The 16,757-nt window shown below is 45.7% G+C and overlaps 1 protein-coding gene across 2 annotated transcripts in view; it reads left to right on the top strand.

Annotated features, from left to right (window-relative positions):
- Positions 1-317: 317 nt before the first annotated feature.
- Positions 318-16,757, top strand: part of Egfr (epidermal growth factor receptor) — a 185,652-nt gene continuing 169,212 nt past the window's right edge. For both annotated transcript variants that reach the window (XM_057771137.1, XM_057771136.1), the window contains exon 1: positions 318-663. In XM_057771137.1, the coding sequence (XP_057627120.1) occupies positions 576-663 (88 nt within the window). In that variant the 5' untranslated portion in view covers positions 318-575. The remainder of the gene's footprint in view (positions 664-16,757) is intronic.

Raw genomic sequence — 16,757 nt, 5'->3', positions numbered from 1 at the left:
GGAGGGAGGGGAGCCTAACACAGTTTTGGCTGAACTGCCTAGATTCTGAACCGCAGCGGGAAGGAGTCCCCACACAAAAATTAACCCCAAAGGCCCCCGACTGCCCTGCTACCCGCAGCCTGGACTCGTCCTAGAGCCCGGTAGGGTGGCGGCCAAGGCTATCCACCACCACCTTCCGGTCACTGCCTGCTTTCAATCCTCGCGGCGAGTGCTTCCTCTCTCCTGCCATTCTCCTCCTCCTCGCTACTCCCAATCCCTCCTCTTCTCACTAGTCCCTCCTCCTCCAGCCCAGCCTCCCCTCGTCCCGAACCGCGCAAGCTAGACGTCTGGGCAGCCCCAACGCTGCGCGCAGCAGCCTTCCTCCGCTTCCTTCACAGTGCGCTAGCTCCGGGCTGGCCAGGGCGCCTGGAGTGAGTTCCCCAGGCCACCGCCTCCCAGACCGACGACAGTTCACCTGGACGGGCGCCTGAGTTCCAGGTCGCGTCGCTGCCGACGCAGTCGCCGCGCAGCCCGTGGGACTCCGTCTGAATCGGATTAATCCCGGAGAGCCCCAAGGCAGCCTCTCCTGGGCAGAGATGCGACCCTCGGGGACCACGGGAACCGCGCTGCTGTTGCTACTGGCCGCGCTCTGCGCCGCAGGTGGGGCCTTGGAGGAAAAGAAAGGTAAGGGCGTGTCCGCTGGCCCGCGCCCCCAGCGGGGAGCGTTCGCCTAGCCCCAGTTGTCGGTGTCGGACTCTGTGTCCCCTGCCGCTTGCCCCTCCTCTGCTGTCTCGCACCGGATCGGCTGGGACCCTGGGAGGGACTGGACGTTTCGCATCTGGAAAGGGAGAGACTGGGGCGACCAAAGGGAGACGGGGCTAGGGGCAGAGGGGGTGCCAGCGCAGCGTGGGAACCGCGGCTGTGCGCTCCGGGGTTCCCGACCGCTCCCAACTTAGTTGCTTCACTTTTCTGCGCTCAGTAGGCGACCGGGAGCGGAAACGTGGTGCGGAGCGAGGATTGGCATTGCCGCACACGTGCGCCCAGGACTGTCAGAGTGAGCTAGAAAGACCCCGGGTTCGTCCGCGGGGCGAGCGGGTCCCACCCGCACAGTCCCAGAGTTTAAGGACTGAAGGAAGAACCAGTGTGCCCCTGGGCAAGGTTGGGAACTCTGAGACAGGCAGGTCTCTAAGAGCGCCCTCCCGCACCTCTTTCCTCCGCCCGGGTTCTCTCAGGACCTGGTGGCTTGAGTCGCAAAGGGTCTCACAGAGACCTGCCTGCCCTTTCGCGGGTGTGGAGCTGCAGCAATGATCTGGAAGTGTGGGCGACGTTCTGTCATTAACCACCTGGGACCCCTAGGAAAGGATGGTGTGTTGGTGACGATTCGCTTCTTGGCTAGCAGAAAAGAGGGCGCGGAGGGGGGGCGGGGCGGGGAAGGGGGGTCGGACCCGCCTCTTGACCACAGAGTACTGTACATCAAGGGCCTGCCAGGCTAGGTGCACTAGTTAGGGACCAGGGCTCCCTGCCAGACTGGAGCTAGTCTCGCTGGGTGACTGCTACCCTGGGATCCCCGAAGTTTGCCTTTTCCCAGCAGCGAGGTCTTTGGGCATCTCTTGGCTTCGCAACTCTATGGCTGAGGGCCTTGTGACAGCTGGGTCCCTGAAAGTACTTCACCCTTGGTGTTTCAAAATGAGGCCCATAGCAAAGTTTCTCCTTGTTATCTGAGACTTTCCCTCTTAGGAATTTTCTTTTAATTTTTTTTCTTTTTGCCCTTATGAAGTGATTGATATTGGGCCAACCAAAATATAACCCGTAATTAAAAAGAAACGGATTGATGTCCTTGGATCACATGTGCCAACTGTCCAGACGGAGCATGAACAAGTCTGTCTTCATGACTACCCGACCATAAACCCACTTGACATGAGAAACATGCCTCGGAAGGTTTAATTGCACAATTTCAAAATCCAGCCGCTCGGGTTCCAAGAGTCAGGTCTGCACTTGCTGTTGATGTCATTGGCATCCGAGCTGGAGTCGGAGGTTGCTACTGAGCGCGCTTTCGTTGGAGGGGGTGTAAGACTCAGTTTCCCAAACTTAACTACACAATGAAATCATTTGGCATTAAAAATCAACAAGCAAAACAAACTACACCCCCTCCTCCAGCGGTGCAGCTCCCACTCGGTATGTTCAGATTGCACTGGCCTGTCGTGAGAATTAGTTTTAAAAACTTTTTGGAGTGTTTGGTTTGAGACTCACTACCATAAAGGGAAGATGGGTAACATCTCTAGGAAGCCTACTTGCCAATCCTCAGCGCCGTTTTGGGCTATCAGGAGTCCGGGCAATCTTGCAGTGCAGGAAAAAAAATAGGGGTGACGTCAGTAATGCAGGGTTAGCTTTTTTCACTGACGGATCAGCATAAAGCTTTTCTCCCACCGACCTTAGCAGACAGGCTCCCCTCCCCCAGGCTGTAATAGCCAGTAACTGTGCACAGCTAACTCTAGGGCCCTCTCAGTTAGGTGACATCTGTCCCTGGCCACAGGAGGGACTCAGTCCTCTAATTTTAAATTGCCCTCTTAGAGCCCGACCCCGCCCCCTGCCCCCACCCCCACTCCCCCATCCTCCCACCCCCACGCCCGCCGCCAGCATGTCACCTTCTCACTTCAGCCCTGCACCCAGCTCTTTTACTGTCCTGTTTTGGACACTCTTAGCAGCTGCAGATTTCGTTGCAGATAAAACAGAAATACCACTTTACTCGCCTGTCTGTACGGTACTCATTTAAAACCAAATGCTTCTGGGTATAGTAGCAAAACTAACAAACAAATGTTCATCTGTTAAAGTAACATAAAAAGTCTTAAGTTCTAAAGGGCAGGTAACTGAAAACTTGAGACAGTCCTTCCACAACGTGCTGATGAAGGATTTGTTTGCTCCATTTGTCGGTTCTGTTCGGGACTGGCTCCCTTAAGCCCTTAAGTGAAATTGGGACTTACCCCCTCCTTCCGATCTATGGTACCATCATCACTTGTACTCACAGCAAAAGACTTTTGGACTCTGCTCTAAGTGTGTCAATCCTCACATCACATGTGACGATTGGCAACTCTCATAATCCGTTTGGGAGAACCTGTGCACCACGCAGGGAAGCATAGTGATTTCCTCCCACAGCAAGTAAGCAGTAATGCCAAGATTCAAGTTCCTTCTATCTCCAAACTCCACCCCCTCATTGTAGGAGGTCTGGACTAGGTTAGGTGTGTAAATGACTCAGGTTTGATCCTAGAAGAAGAGGGACCAGGAAACAGTCTGGTGAGGATGAGTGCCTGTCTGAAGTTTGCTTGTTCAGTGGCCTTCTCTCCTTTTCCGGGATGCTGTAGTCTCCTGGGTTACCTTTAATGGGGGCAGTGAAGTCACTATATCTGGGCAGGATTGGTTTGGCTTTTTTGAGCAAGCTCCTCCCATAAGATGGCAGGGAAGGCACTTTTCTGGACAAGGTCCTGTATGCAGAGCAAATGAGGAGACACTCAACCAGAGAACCTTGTAGACATCAGCCTGCCCCGGTGTTGTTTGTGAAGACACTGGCATCGAAAAGGCAGGGTGGAAAAGTGGTGTTAAAGAGAAACAGAAACCCCGTCTCGAAAAACCAAAAAAAAAAAAAAAAAAAAAAAAAAAAAAGAGAGAGAAACAGAAGTGGGAATCAAATGGCTTCTCAAGTGAAGGCCACCAGCCTTCTTTCTCTCTTTCGGAGAACCGGGTCTTCAGAAGCCCAGGTCTGGCTTGGTAGCCAGGAAGCCTATGTTTTCATTCCAGGTCTGGGTTAGGTAGGAAGTCCCATTGAAACTCCAGGCTTCTGGAATCTACTTTCTAGATTCTGCAAATGTTTATTGCCTGCGTTAGATGTGCCAGGCATTATGAGTTTAAAGGGGATCTTAATGATTTCTGTTATTGCTTCTAAAGATGTGTGGTTCTTGACACCACTAATTAGACAGTGCTGACCAGCCTTCCCGTGTGTGCAGGAGTCCTGTCCTCTGAGTGTCTGCTGTGTTCACAGTCACAGTGCTGCAGCATGACACTCTCTGACATCAGGGGGTAGCGCCAGCAGCCTGAACAGCTGCATCTGGCTTTGTGTGCTTACCCTTATAATCCATAACTTTTCACAAAACAAAAACAAAGTATTAGGCTTGGTATCTTGATCTCTAAAGGTTCTGTCTCTGTCACTGGCCATCTGTGAAATGCGTATACTGAGAAGGCCTCTCACTTCTAGCAATTCTAGCAGCTTGCTTTGGAAGCCATGTGGGGACTGTCACAGGGTGGGATGCCCGTAATCCAAGTATACACTTTGGGTGAGTTCTTCCAGGGCAGACCTAGACTCCAAGAACCCTTGCTAACTGTAATCAGCTTTTCATTGACAGGAGGCCCGACTTACAGTTTGGGACCATTGTAATGTCTTTCACTGCTACTGAAGAGTTAGCACACATGAGGTGCTCCATACAATTATGCAAGTTAATCCCTCATGTTTGTCTTTTGAGCACAAAAACACACATTGGTACCTATAACTATTTTCCCCCTTCTTTGTATTTGAGCCATGATACGTAATTTGTGCTGTGCTCTTTATATTTTGAGGGATGAGACAGAGCTGAATTCGATATCTTCTTTTAAGTATCTTCTTTTAAGTGTCTAAAAGAAAATTAGCAGAAGAGAGTGTGACAGAGTCTTAGAAGAAAGGGAAGATATACACAAAATAAAGGATGTGTTTTCAAGACTGAGTTTGGCTTTTAATTCTAGGAGGAGGAGACCAACAAAAATCCCCACACAGAAGAGATCACATGAGGGAGGTATTACAGAAGTAACATCAAGCATCAAGTTCTAGAGAGCACTATAGGTCAAGGCAACAGGGAGAGAAGGGGTGTTCTATACAGTTCAGGGAGAACTCCATTAACCCAAGCACAACTCTGGGCCTTCTTCTAGCCGAAAGGACTTGCTGCCAAATCTTAAGGAACCAGGAAGTGGTTGATGTTTAATGTCTCCAAAGAATGTGACACTTTCATTGTCGGGTGTCAGTGGAAATAGGGAGATGGGTGACTGGTAGGACAATGTTGGACAAGAGACTGGGAGGCTGATCTAGAGGCAGATCTGGCAGAGAACTGTAGGGAGCAAACAGGGAAAACAAAATGTCATTTCAAGGCACAAACTTCTGCCTGGAAGTCTTGGTAGGTAATGAATCCATGCATAGAGGCTGGGGTATTGGGAAATCACAGAGAATGGGAGTTGAGTGTGAATTGAGTGTTTAGATGTATTGAGTGTGAAGCACTGAGATGGGAACGTCTAGGAGGCAGTGGATTCTATGAACCAGGAATGCAGGAAAGCAACAGGGCCTACATTGCTTTGTTAGATATTTTCACTTCAATTGATGACATTGGTCATAGAACCTCTAGTGCCCTGATAATCTCCTTTCAGATGATCGCTCACACCAGTGTTAAACCTACCAGGGCTGTGGATTTCCCCCTTTCTTTCTATATTAACATAGGCTTATTTGCAGTTATCCACCTTGGAAACAGTTTAGTAACTGATAAGTAATAGGCATGTGGGTGTAGTGGAACCATAATGTGTATAACTTGTGAGACACTGCTCAGTACAGATCCTCATTCCTTAAGACAGCATCAAATCACTATTTTACACAATAGTAACAAAACCAAAATGCCTTCTAATGCAGGGCCATGTTAGAAAATACTTTTAATCCCAGCGATCAGGAAGTAGAGGCAGGCAGCTCTCTGTGAGTTCGAGGCCACCCTGGTCTACAAAGTGAGCTCTAGGACAGTCAGAATTGTTATATAGAGAAACCCTGTCTCAAAACAAACAAATGGCCTTCTGAGCGGTTCACAAGCATGGCAGGGTGTGAGAACAGCCACGCCCACAAACACATCTAGTGCTGTTTTGGATCCACCAGAGGAATGAGAGAATGGTGCATGCTTACAGAGGACTTATACCTTGGCTGAGCTGGCAGAGGTATTTGTGCGCAGTGCCCTGCAGGGCAGTGTTTAACCACAGATGTGATTTGAGATTTCCATTAGAGCACACAAAAGGGATGGCCCAATTCTGCCCACACAACAGATAGGAGCAGTTTCTCAAAAAGAAATAGTTTGACTGAGTCTCTGCAAGATGTTTGCTGATCTCAAACAGAAGAGGAAGCACATAGAAACTCTTGTAGTCCCAGCACCTCCCAGCAGCCTACCTTCCCTGGCCTTCAGCAACCCTGGAGTCTGTTATGATGAATGGTAACTATTTAGACTTTGCTAAAACACTTTAAAGAATGCTATTTTGTCAAAAGTAAAGCGCCCATTTCATGTATTAGGATGGGCGCTTTACTTTTGACAAAATAGCATCCTGGGCCTGGATGGAAGTGGGAGGACCTTGGTCTTCCTGTAGGGCAGGGAATTTGGACTGCTCTTCAGTATCGAGAGGGAGTGGGAATGGACTGGGGGGAGGAGAAGAGGAGTGGGGATGGGGGAGGGGAGTGGGGGGAGGGGGCAATGTGTGGGAGGAGGGGAGGGAAATGGGAAACGGGGAGCAGTTGGAAATTTTAATTAAAAGAGAATAAAAAAAAAAAAAAGTAAAGCGCCCAAGTGAGAAGTGACTCAATTTACATTTTAAAATTAATGGTATTATTTAAAAAATGCCACAAAAGCATATAAAGAATTGACTAGAATCTCTAGGCTGCAGCTGGAAACTTTTAAAGTGTTCCATGCAAGAGCATTCTCCCCCTACACCTAGCTAGGAATCAAAAAGTAATGACTTGGCATGCTTTATGAAACTCTTGCTACAGGAATCAGAGGGAAAGTCTCCTTAATGAGAGGCACAGTGAGTCCATATTGAATCACTATGTGCCCCCAAATTTAACTACTGCTACTTTGGAGCATGCGTTTGGAGTATGCATTTGTTGTAGACTTTTACCTGTTTGTTCACACAGATCATTTAGAAACAAAGAGAAATAAGGAAAAGTATGGCTGCTGGCCTTCCTGCTGGGTCACCTGTTCCTGTGTGTGAGAGGAACTGTAGCTGTCACCTGTCCCCGGGTCTGAGAGGGGCTGTAGCTGTCACTGTCCCTCTGTGTGAACGGGAAGGTAACTAAGGACCTCTGTCTACTTTGCAGGTGTTGGAGAGAATTTGTAAAGGATTTTACTTTGAAGGTAGAAATGCGATACCAGACCATTTTCCTGCTAAACTGAGTGTGCATGGGTTGAGTGGGTGATGTCATAACTGTTTGAGCAGCTGGGTTGCCTCGTGTAATGTTAAGACTTTGCGAATATTCCCCTCCTGTATTCCACTTACGGATAACATTGATACATTGTGTATGATCTTGCTGCATGACAGAATTTGCAATTTGTATGTGACAAACTGGATGTTGTGGTTTATTTGTCTATAGTCATAGAATTTTCAATATTCTATTGTCTTGAAGATCAAAATTATATGTATATACATATATGCATGCAGTAAAAATAAAAATACAGGCCTTGGTTTTGAAAGAGAGAGGGAAAGGGGAAGTGGGAGAGTTTGGAGGGGGAGGGAAGAAAGTTTGCAATTATATTATCTCAAAATTAGAAAAACTAAAAAAATATCTTTTATTGAATTTATGTAAATCTTCAAGGACAGGTGTCTCTGAGAATTTAATGTCACTTTGAAGGAGTTCAAAAGATTTTCAACTAGAATATTTCAGTTGTCAAAACCTGTTTTGTTTTTTAATTTAAAGGAAAACACTGAATGCCTACAAGCTGTGGAGAGATTTAACTTAACCACACGTAACTTTCTAGACGTATACACTCACCACCTGGTTTATTCTCATACCCTATTAGCCACTGTGTGTGCTTAAAATTGTGCTGAGCACAGTCATCTAGAGGAATCATTTACTAACTCATAAATTCTGATGACTCAACATTAGAAAGATAAGCAATAATGTTTTAAATAGTGTCCTTTTATATTCATGTAGCACATTTGTGTATGTGTATAGGAATGTATGTGTATATTTGTGCATGCGTGTGCACACACAGGGAGGCTAGGAGTCATCCTTGCTATTACTCCTCAGGAGCCACTTTGCATCCACTATTGGCCTGGGGGTAGCAAATTAGGTTACTCTGGCTGACCAGCAAGCTGCAAGAATTCTTTGTTTCCTTCTCTCTAGTGCTGGGATTACAGACCTACATCGCTACAGCCATGCATTTTTCTGTAGGCTCCAGGGATCAAATCCAGGGCCATATGCTTGTATAACCATTTCCCTGCCCCCTATCATCCATTCTCTCCCTTCTTCCCACCGTGTGTGTGTGTGTGTGTGTGTGTGTGTGTGTGTGTGTGTTTGTGCGGTATATACCATGTTTGGAATGTGCTATATATGTGTGTTGCATGCACTTAACTATATAGGTAGGTGCTCATGCCCATATGTATGCACAAACCAGAGAAGAACTTTCCTTGAGACAGGGTGTCTCACCAATTCCTCATCATTTTGGTGAGGCAGGCTCATGAACAGGCTCCTGGGATAGACCGCCTCCAACCCTCTGATTCTGGGGTTACAATTATGTCTAACTATGCTTCTTTGTGTGAATGATGGGAACTCAAACTCAGATCTTCTTGCTTGTACAGGAAGTACTCTAATCCAGTGAGCCATAGTCTTCAGGCCCCTCTCAGTTTTATATAGAAAATAATTCCACAGGGAGTCTAATGTCATCAACTTTTGATTAAGTTCAACTGACTTGCAGGAAAACAAATTGTAGTCAATGGAGAATAATTCTCTTTCAATAGTGAAAAAAATCTTTAAAAGTTTAAACTTTAAAATCTCTTAAGTTTTAGTCAAGAGGTGGGGGTGCACGCCTTTAATCCCAGCACTTGCGAGGCAGAGGCAGACAAATCTCTGTGAGTTCGAGGTCAGGTGGTCTACAGAGCAAGTTCCAGGACAGGCTCCAAAGCTACACAGAGAAACCCTGTCTCGAAAAAATCTTTTAGATTTTAAGGTGTTTTACTAATGTTAAGACTCTCTAAAATGCAATACATTTCGCGTCTTTCTATTGGCTTTGATTTGGAATATAGTTACTAGATTATCAGAAATCCCTCCTGACAATTTTCTGATCTCCAACTAGCTGTATGTACGGAACATAGCTATGAAAACAGCACACCGCCTTCCTGCTTTCCTTCATTTTTACATCCCTCTCTTCCTGATGGAGGTGGTTCTTGTATCTTATCTGTTGCTTTCATTGGTTAACTAATAAAGAAAACTGCCTTAGCCCATTTGATAGGCCAAACCTTAGATGGGTGGAGTAAACAGAACAGAATGCTGGGAGAAAGAAGCCGAGTCAGGAGTCGCCATGATTCTCCCACTCCAGACAGACGCAGGTTAAGATCTTTCCTGGTAAGCCAGCTCGTGGTACTACACAGAATATTAGAAATGGGTTAGATCAATATATAAGAGCTAGCCAATAACAGACTGGAACTAATGGGCCAGGCAGTGATTAAAAGAATACAGTTTCTGTGTAATTATTTCGGGGCATAAACTAGCCATGCGGGCGGCTGGGTGCTGGGGACGCAGCCCCGCCGCTCTTATTACAACATCTTCCTTCTCCACCTTCCCTTCCTTTCCAGATTCTCTCCCTCTGTCTAGAAAGCTGCTCTGAATTAGCGGCTGCACGGGAGGATTTTAGCGGACAACCGCTTCCGAAGATGATGACAAATGACTGAAAAACTGGTCAGCAGCATTTGAAAGTCGCTTGTCAAGTTCACTATTCAAAAATGTTTTCCATGCAACCATGCATTGTTCTTACTTTTCATTCTTTGGGAAGCAATGCCTCTGTAAGGGAAAGAACGCTAGCTAGAATTTCTGAGTTTCGGTTTCCACAAGGTAACTAAACTAGGAGTTCCTAGAGCTCCCCGAGGCTGGAAACCCCCATGAAATGAAAAGCCAATCCACAAGAATGCAAGAGACATACTTAAATATGTCAAAAGCAAGTGTACTGTCCTGTAATTTAGATGCTAAATATTGATGCCATAGTAATCACACCTTGCATTTCCATAGCACCTTAGAGGTTTGACTGAGCACACATCACTCCCTGCTCCCCGCCCCTGCCAACAATCCCACAAACTGGCCAACTGCACTCATTTGGAAGTGAAGACCTCACACTTCAGGCAGAATCTTCGGTCAGTATCATGGTGCTGGGTGCTTCTCATACCCAGTTGACCTGTCTCCGAAGATTCCTCCTTCCTTCTCTGCCTTTGCGTCATCACCATGTGTGAACTGTTGATAGATCCTATCACTTTTAGTTCTGCGTGAGAGTCGAAAAATCGGCACAAGATGTTCTTTAAAATTGTGCTCCATTTCTACTAATGCATCACGCCCACCTGCAATTTCTGCATGGTTTTGTGCTTGTTCCTGCCCTGTTTTACTGCCTTCCCCACTTTTCCTCTTGTTTTGAAGCATTTTCTTATATTCATTTGTTCTTTATAATGTGTTTCAACTGCTCGTTTCGTAAGATATGGGGAAATACATTGGCAAACTTCAAAAATATTCAATTCCTTTTTTATTTAAGTTGCACTATTCATTGTGTGTGTACACGTGTGTGCCTGCATGTGTATGTGCATGGGTACATGTGTGTGTGTGCATGTGTATGTGTGCATGTATATGCGTGTGTGTGCGTGTGTGTGTGTGTGTGTGTGTGTGTTTGTCACAGCCTGAGTGTGGAGGGCAGAAGACAGCTTGGGATTAAGTTCTCTCCCTCCATCATTCGGATCCTGGGAATCAAATTCAGATTTTCAGGTTTTAGTAGCAGTCACCCTCATCCTCTGAGCCATCTTGCTGACCCAAGATTTACTTTAGAAATTAAAAACATGGTTTTTATTTTCTTTTGGGGCCATAGCTGCTGTCAGTCTGACAGGCTTAAAAATACTAGCAAAAAAACATGAGGATCAAAGGAACTGATTCAGCTGTTGGGACGGCCAGCAAAGCCTGTGGCAACATGTGGCCACTCAGCTGCTGGGTCTATAGGGGTCATTGGATCATTTCTATAGTTTAAAGAGAAGTGCACAGTTAAGCTCAGTAGATGTTGAAACAGCAGTTCTGAAATGAAACAACAAATTGTACACACACCCATACACACACACACACACACACACACCAGGGGTGGTTTGTTTTCTACATAATACCCTTTATCCAAACTATTCTGTCTGGGGCAAGACTCGTGAGCATCAACTTTTAAGGAGAAACTGTTCCACACAGTAAATTATCCACTGAGGAACTTTGTTGGTCGAATGAATGGAATGTGGAATGTGACCTGAGTAGATCACTCTTGGATGGCACGGTGGCGTTCCCCAAGGAAACGTCTAAGCACAGTGTTATTTTCCTTCCCCGAGAAGGAAGGAACATTGTGTCACTCCTTATTTCTCACAGTGGAAAGTTTCTGGGCTCCAGCAGAAATCCCTGCAAAGCACGGTCAGGCTTCGCGACCGTCACGTGACATCAGGGAAAGTCCCAGATTTCAGTTGAGCAATGGGTCTTTGGTTATTGTCCTATGTTGTCGGTTCAGAGAACGTCACTGGGAAGATAGGTTGATTTCTCAACCCCGAGATAACGAACATCTCGGAATCACAAATGCTCTCAGTGAGCAGACAGGTTAGTTTGTGGGTCACAAGGCAGCTGTAGTAATTGGACGTTAAAAGGATGCAGAAGCTACCTGCAAAAACTCTTTTCTTGAGTCAACAAAAGTTTACTTAGCCACGGCAGAGCAGAAAGCCGAACAATTTGGTGAAGAGGAAGGCATCAGCGGTCAGGTAGACTTATTTGGGTTTTCACCTCAATTTTACCTTTTTGAACACAAGCCTAATAATATGCCTGACCCAGGGGAGAGACAGTTGAGTGAGAAAGGTCCCAGATGGGGAATTATCTGACCTCACTATTTGCCCATGGCATAGGATTGTCCTTAAACTTTGGCTTTAAAAAAAAGAGAGAGCCCCAGTTTTGTTGGGCCATATGTATGGCAATAGCCACTAAATATTCATAATGTTGCTCGGGTGCAGAAATATAAGATAGGTACAATAGAAGGAGAGTGGTCATGATTGAAAGTCACATATTCAAGGTCTGCTGCATGTTAAACAGCCACTGAAAGAGAGGCTGCAAGGGAAGGGGGGTTGCTAATTGTGTCGTCTTTCTCTTTTTTAGTTCTGTGTGTATGCCTTTGACAACTCCTCTTTAGAGCAGAGAAAGTTTAGAATTCCTTGAACCTTCTTTTGAGAAGAGAGTAGAAATTTGTTTCTTCTGTGGCTTTACCCTCTCTCATCTGTCATGACGAGCCAAGAGGTAGGATGCAGCAGTCGTCACGGGTGAGCTACCGTGGCCGGGAGCTCAGCTATGCAGAACGCCTGGCAAGCCGAGCAGACCTTTCCTGGACAATGACTTCTGAACAGAATCTAAGTGTGAGTTTTTATTCAAAGAGAATTTCCGAGGGCCCATAGCTTATGGACAGGAGTGCTGACCTCGTGGCACTCACCCGTCATGCTCACAGGAAGTTCTGCTAAGCAAGAGAAGGCCCCCAGATCAGTTAAGAGTACCCTGCAAGGGAGCAGATAGGAGTTAATTAATACCCAGACATTTGGATAAAAGACGTCAAACATGCCAGCTTGGTGGCGTCATCCTTAACAGATAGAGAGAACAATTAAATCATTAAGGCAGTGTCTGCCTGAGGAAGCAGCCTGGCATAGCCTGGTCCAGGTGCAGTGGTCTCCAAGGAAACAAGTGCGCCTGCATAGAAAGAAGGTTTCCTCCACCCTGTAAGTGTCCTGCACAGATTTCTGGGCTCTCTTGTATAATAATCAGAATCTGGACATGCTCTGAATTGCTTCTAACTTGTGGGACAAAGAGGAACCATGACATAAACATACAACCTACCATCCAATCCAGGATAAGTGGCCATTTGGGATCATGACTGATAAGGCTGGCTTTGCACCTCTGTCTGGACTCTGTCTATCTAATGTTCTATCATTATAATCACTATTATTGTTCTACAGCAAATGCATCTGGTCATCTGTTGGTCCCAGATGCCTGCTGACTTGCCTAGAACCGCTTTTCTTCCAGAACCTGCATCTGCTTCTGGATGTTCTAGTTGTGAAATAGATTGTGTGCATTTTCTAGTTGTGGGCATTTTCATTTACTGAAAATGGTGAGAACAGCCATAAGTGTCTTGATTTTGCATAAGGAAAGGATACGAGGGACAGTTACTCAGCCAGGGATGTCCTACATTTGTGGGATAAAGGGAACTCACCATGCCAGGGTTCAAAAGAAACCACTTTTGCAGAGTTCAGAGTCCCTAGACAGGTGTTTGAAAACTCCCATTAACTCCAAATTTGTCGCAAAATGACCATATCTATAAATTATTCCCCAAAATAAAAACCATTGCAACAGCCTAGCAAATGCATTTGATAAACCATGCTAGGAGTGATCCTCACTAGCGTTGGTGAATATCTTTTTTTTTATTCTAGAAAAAGCAATGATAACTTACTATGTCAAGCATCTATTGAATGTTAGTTTTTTTTTGTAAGCACAAATAGTGAATGTACACATAGAACTAAACTATGAGTAACCCCAAACAATGCTTGTGCCAAATATGCTGTCTATGATATAAGTTTTTTTTGGGGGGTGGCCTCTTCATAAGAATTTTGCTAACCTTCACTTTCCAGATGTACAGGAAAGTTCCGTACGGCAACAGGTGGGGGTGACCCTGGTAGCACTCTACCGAGTCTGCGGGTACAGAATGACAGTGGCCCAGGTGGTAAACCTGTGTGGGCCCCCATGCATTCACCTTGTAAAAGGCGGGAACCATGAGAGAATAGACCAACTTTCCACATGTTCTCTACGTAATTGTAGGGAGTGTTGAACTCACTCCAGAGTCCTCAGTGAGACTCTTTTGTGACCCCTGTTATAGACGAGGTATCTTTGGTTGCACCATGTTACCTTCCCGACCCAAAGCCTCACGCCTGGGAAAGGGAGCTCCAGAGAGCTCAGCAGCTCCGTACTTCTTACCCCAATCACTGCCCTCTGGTTGCTTCTTCAGAGACTTCCTGAGACCCGGATAGGAGACAGGTTCAACTCCATTCTGCCTTTCACACTTTGGTGACTGACCCTTGGCCCCATTAAAAGCCTCTCAGAACACATCCACCACCTCTTATCTTCCCTTCTGCACCGGGTCTTGGTCCTCCTGACAATGTTTTGTTTGCTAATTTCCTATATAGTACTGAACTAGTTTTTTAAACACCCTTCATTTCCTTCCCTGCATAGCCCGGATGGCCCATCCTGTGCTGTCTCCAGTGACACTCCACCACAAGTAATAGAAAACGCTGCTCCCTTCTATTGCTCTCTTTCTTCCCCACTGTCGTCAGAGCAGACATAGCTATGACAGCCCTATCGTTTTCTAGGCATACAGTCTTTGGCTCTTCCCAGTCCCCTGAACCGTCTTCATCTGACATGGAGGGAAGCAAACGTGTTGCCTTGGTGCTTAGCATATATAGAAGCACTCCAGCTTCCTCAGGACAGACAACAATAGATGTCTATTCCTCTTCCCAGGACTGTTTGGTCTGGACTCAACTAGTAGCTCAAGTTGTGCCTAGTGTACTTGCGACCACTTTGGTGAATTTTATCAGTATAACTGACAGCTGAGGTGATTAGCTTAGAGAGACAAAACGTTTGCTTGGACGTAAGGTCTGGAGGTTCCAGCTTACAGTCAGTTATCTCTGCTGCGCTGGGCTTGTGGGGAGGCAGCGTATCATGACAGGGAGCATGAGGCAGAGCTAAGCTGCCAATCACACGGTAAAGAAGAAGAAAGAGAAAGGAAGAAACTGGGACCTCACAAGCTCTGTGGTGGTTTGAAAGAAAATGGCCCTCTAAAGAGTGGCACTATTAGGAGGTGTAGCCTTCTCGGAAGTAGGTGTGGAGGAAGTAAGTCACTTTGGGGGTTTTGCTGTCTTTTTCTCAAGCTTCACTAGGTGTGACAGTCAGATTTCTGGTGCCTGCAAGATGTAGGACTCAAAGCATCGGCACCACAGTGGCCTGCACCCACCCATACTCCCCGTCATGATGACAGTGGACTGATCTTCTGAAACTGTAAGCGGCCCAACCCAATGAAATGTTACCATGGTCACAGTGTCTCTTCACAGCAACAGAAACCCTAACACAGTCTCCATTGAAGTTGCATCCCCATTTTCCTAGCATACACTTCAAAAAAAATCTACGTTCTCCCAACATACTACTCTGAAGAGCACACCCCATAAATACACAGACCTCTGAGACCACTCAACACTTGCCGTGTAGGAAGTTTTGAGTCACTCCGTACTCATCCCCCAGGAGAGTTACTTTAACCGGGGTCTATTCTCAAACTCACCTAGATTGCCTGTCTCTTTGCCTCATTTATAAGAAAAAATGATTACCGGTGCCACGTAGAACCACAAAAATGACAGATTTGGGTCTGTAGAGATAACTTAGCAGGCAAGAGCTTTGGCTGCTTTTGCAGAGGACCGGTGCTCAGTTCCAAGCACCTACATCATGGCTCACAAACCTCTATAACTCCAGAATCTGATGTCCTCTTCTGGCCCCGTGGGCATCAGGCACACAGGTGGTGTACAGACTGGTGACTGATTAAGCTTTAATGGTGACTTCTTCCTTACCAGTACCATACATTGTTACTTTTAAAGGTGTTTTAAGTCTGTAAGTAAAAATAAATTGCTTTGTTGCAAGAAACACCAAAAATGGAAAAGCTAAAAGTTCAAAGCTAACACTAATGCCTCCTGGGCATTGCTAGCAGCTTAGCTGTTTGGGACGGTGTAAAGATTTCTTAGCTGTGTGGTTTACACATGCGGAGAAGGGTGGTCTATCCCTTTACTGTGAGTCCCCACTGTCTGTGAAATTTTTAGGTTTTAACAGCCAGCCGTGCACGTGGGTGGAGCCAAATACTTTGGAGTCTTTGTTGTATTTGGAAATTCATATGCCACAAAGTGAAGTGCACTTCAGTTTTTAACATGTAGGTTTGGGGTAGCAAAACCTCTTTTTCCAATGTTAAAGTTATGGTAAACAGTTTACTTTTGAAATTTTAGAAATGGAATAAAAAGATATGATTAGGAGGGAGGGATACAGTGGTGGCTTATGTATATTCTAAGTCATGTTTGTATGCTTTGAGTTGATCACTCTCAAGGTGTGTTTTTGTTCAAGCTTAATATTTTGAACTTACGTCTTATTTTGGAGTATTTTTTATTTTTGATGTGTATTAGTTATTTTAATTTTATGTATATGGTGTTTTGGCTAAGTGTATATCTGTGCATCACATGTGTGCAGTGTCAGGACAAGCCAGAACAAGGTGATGGATCCACATAGGGCTGGAGTTATAGATGATATAAGCCTCCGTGTGGGTTCTGAGAATCGAACCTGTGTCCTCTGGAAGAGCTGCCCTTACTCTTAAGCTTGGAGACATCTCTACAGGCCCTGAATATTTTTTTTAATGGAGCAGTTAAGGCTGCTCTTGTAGGTTTGAGGAAATAAATCTGAAAATAATGAAGATGAATTTATATGACTATGAATCATAGTTTTGAAAGGTAACAATAACTCTAGTTGCAATTTTGTCTTGTTTAAGATAGGCCACTATTATATAGCTCAACCAGCCTTAAACCGTGGTCCTCCCCAGCCTCCTGAGTGCTGGAATTTTAGACATTAAAAAATGGTAAACATCCAGGAGCTTGCAAAAACTCTTCGTAGAGATTCTGTGTCATCTTCTGTCCTCTCTCCA

The sequence above is a fragment of the Chionomys nivalis genome, chromosome 6, assembly GCF_950005125.1.
Source record: "Chionomys nivalis chromosome 6, mChiNiv1.1, whole genome shotgun sequence".
Classification (NCBI taxonomy): domain Eukaryota; kingdom Metazoa; phylum Chordata; class Mammalia; order Rodentia; family Cricetidae; genus Chionomys; species Chionomys nivalis.
Note: the sequence above shows the minus strand (reverse complement) of the source record. Positions and strands in the feature narration are given on the sequence as shown.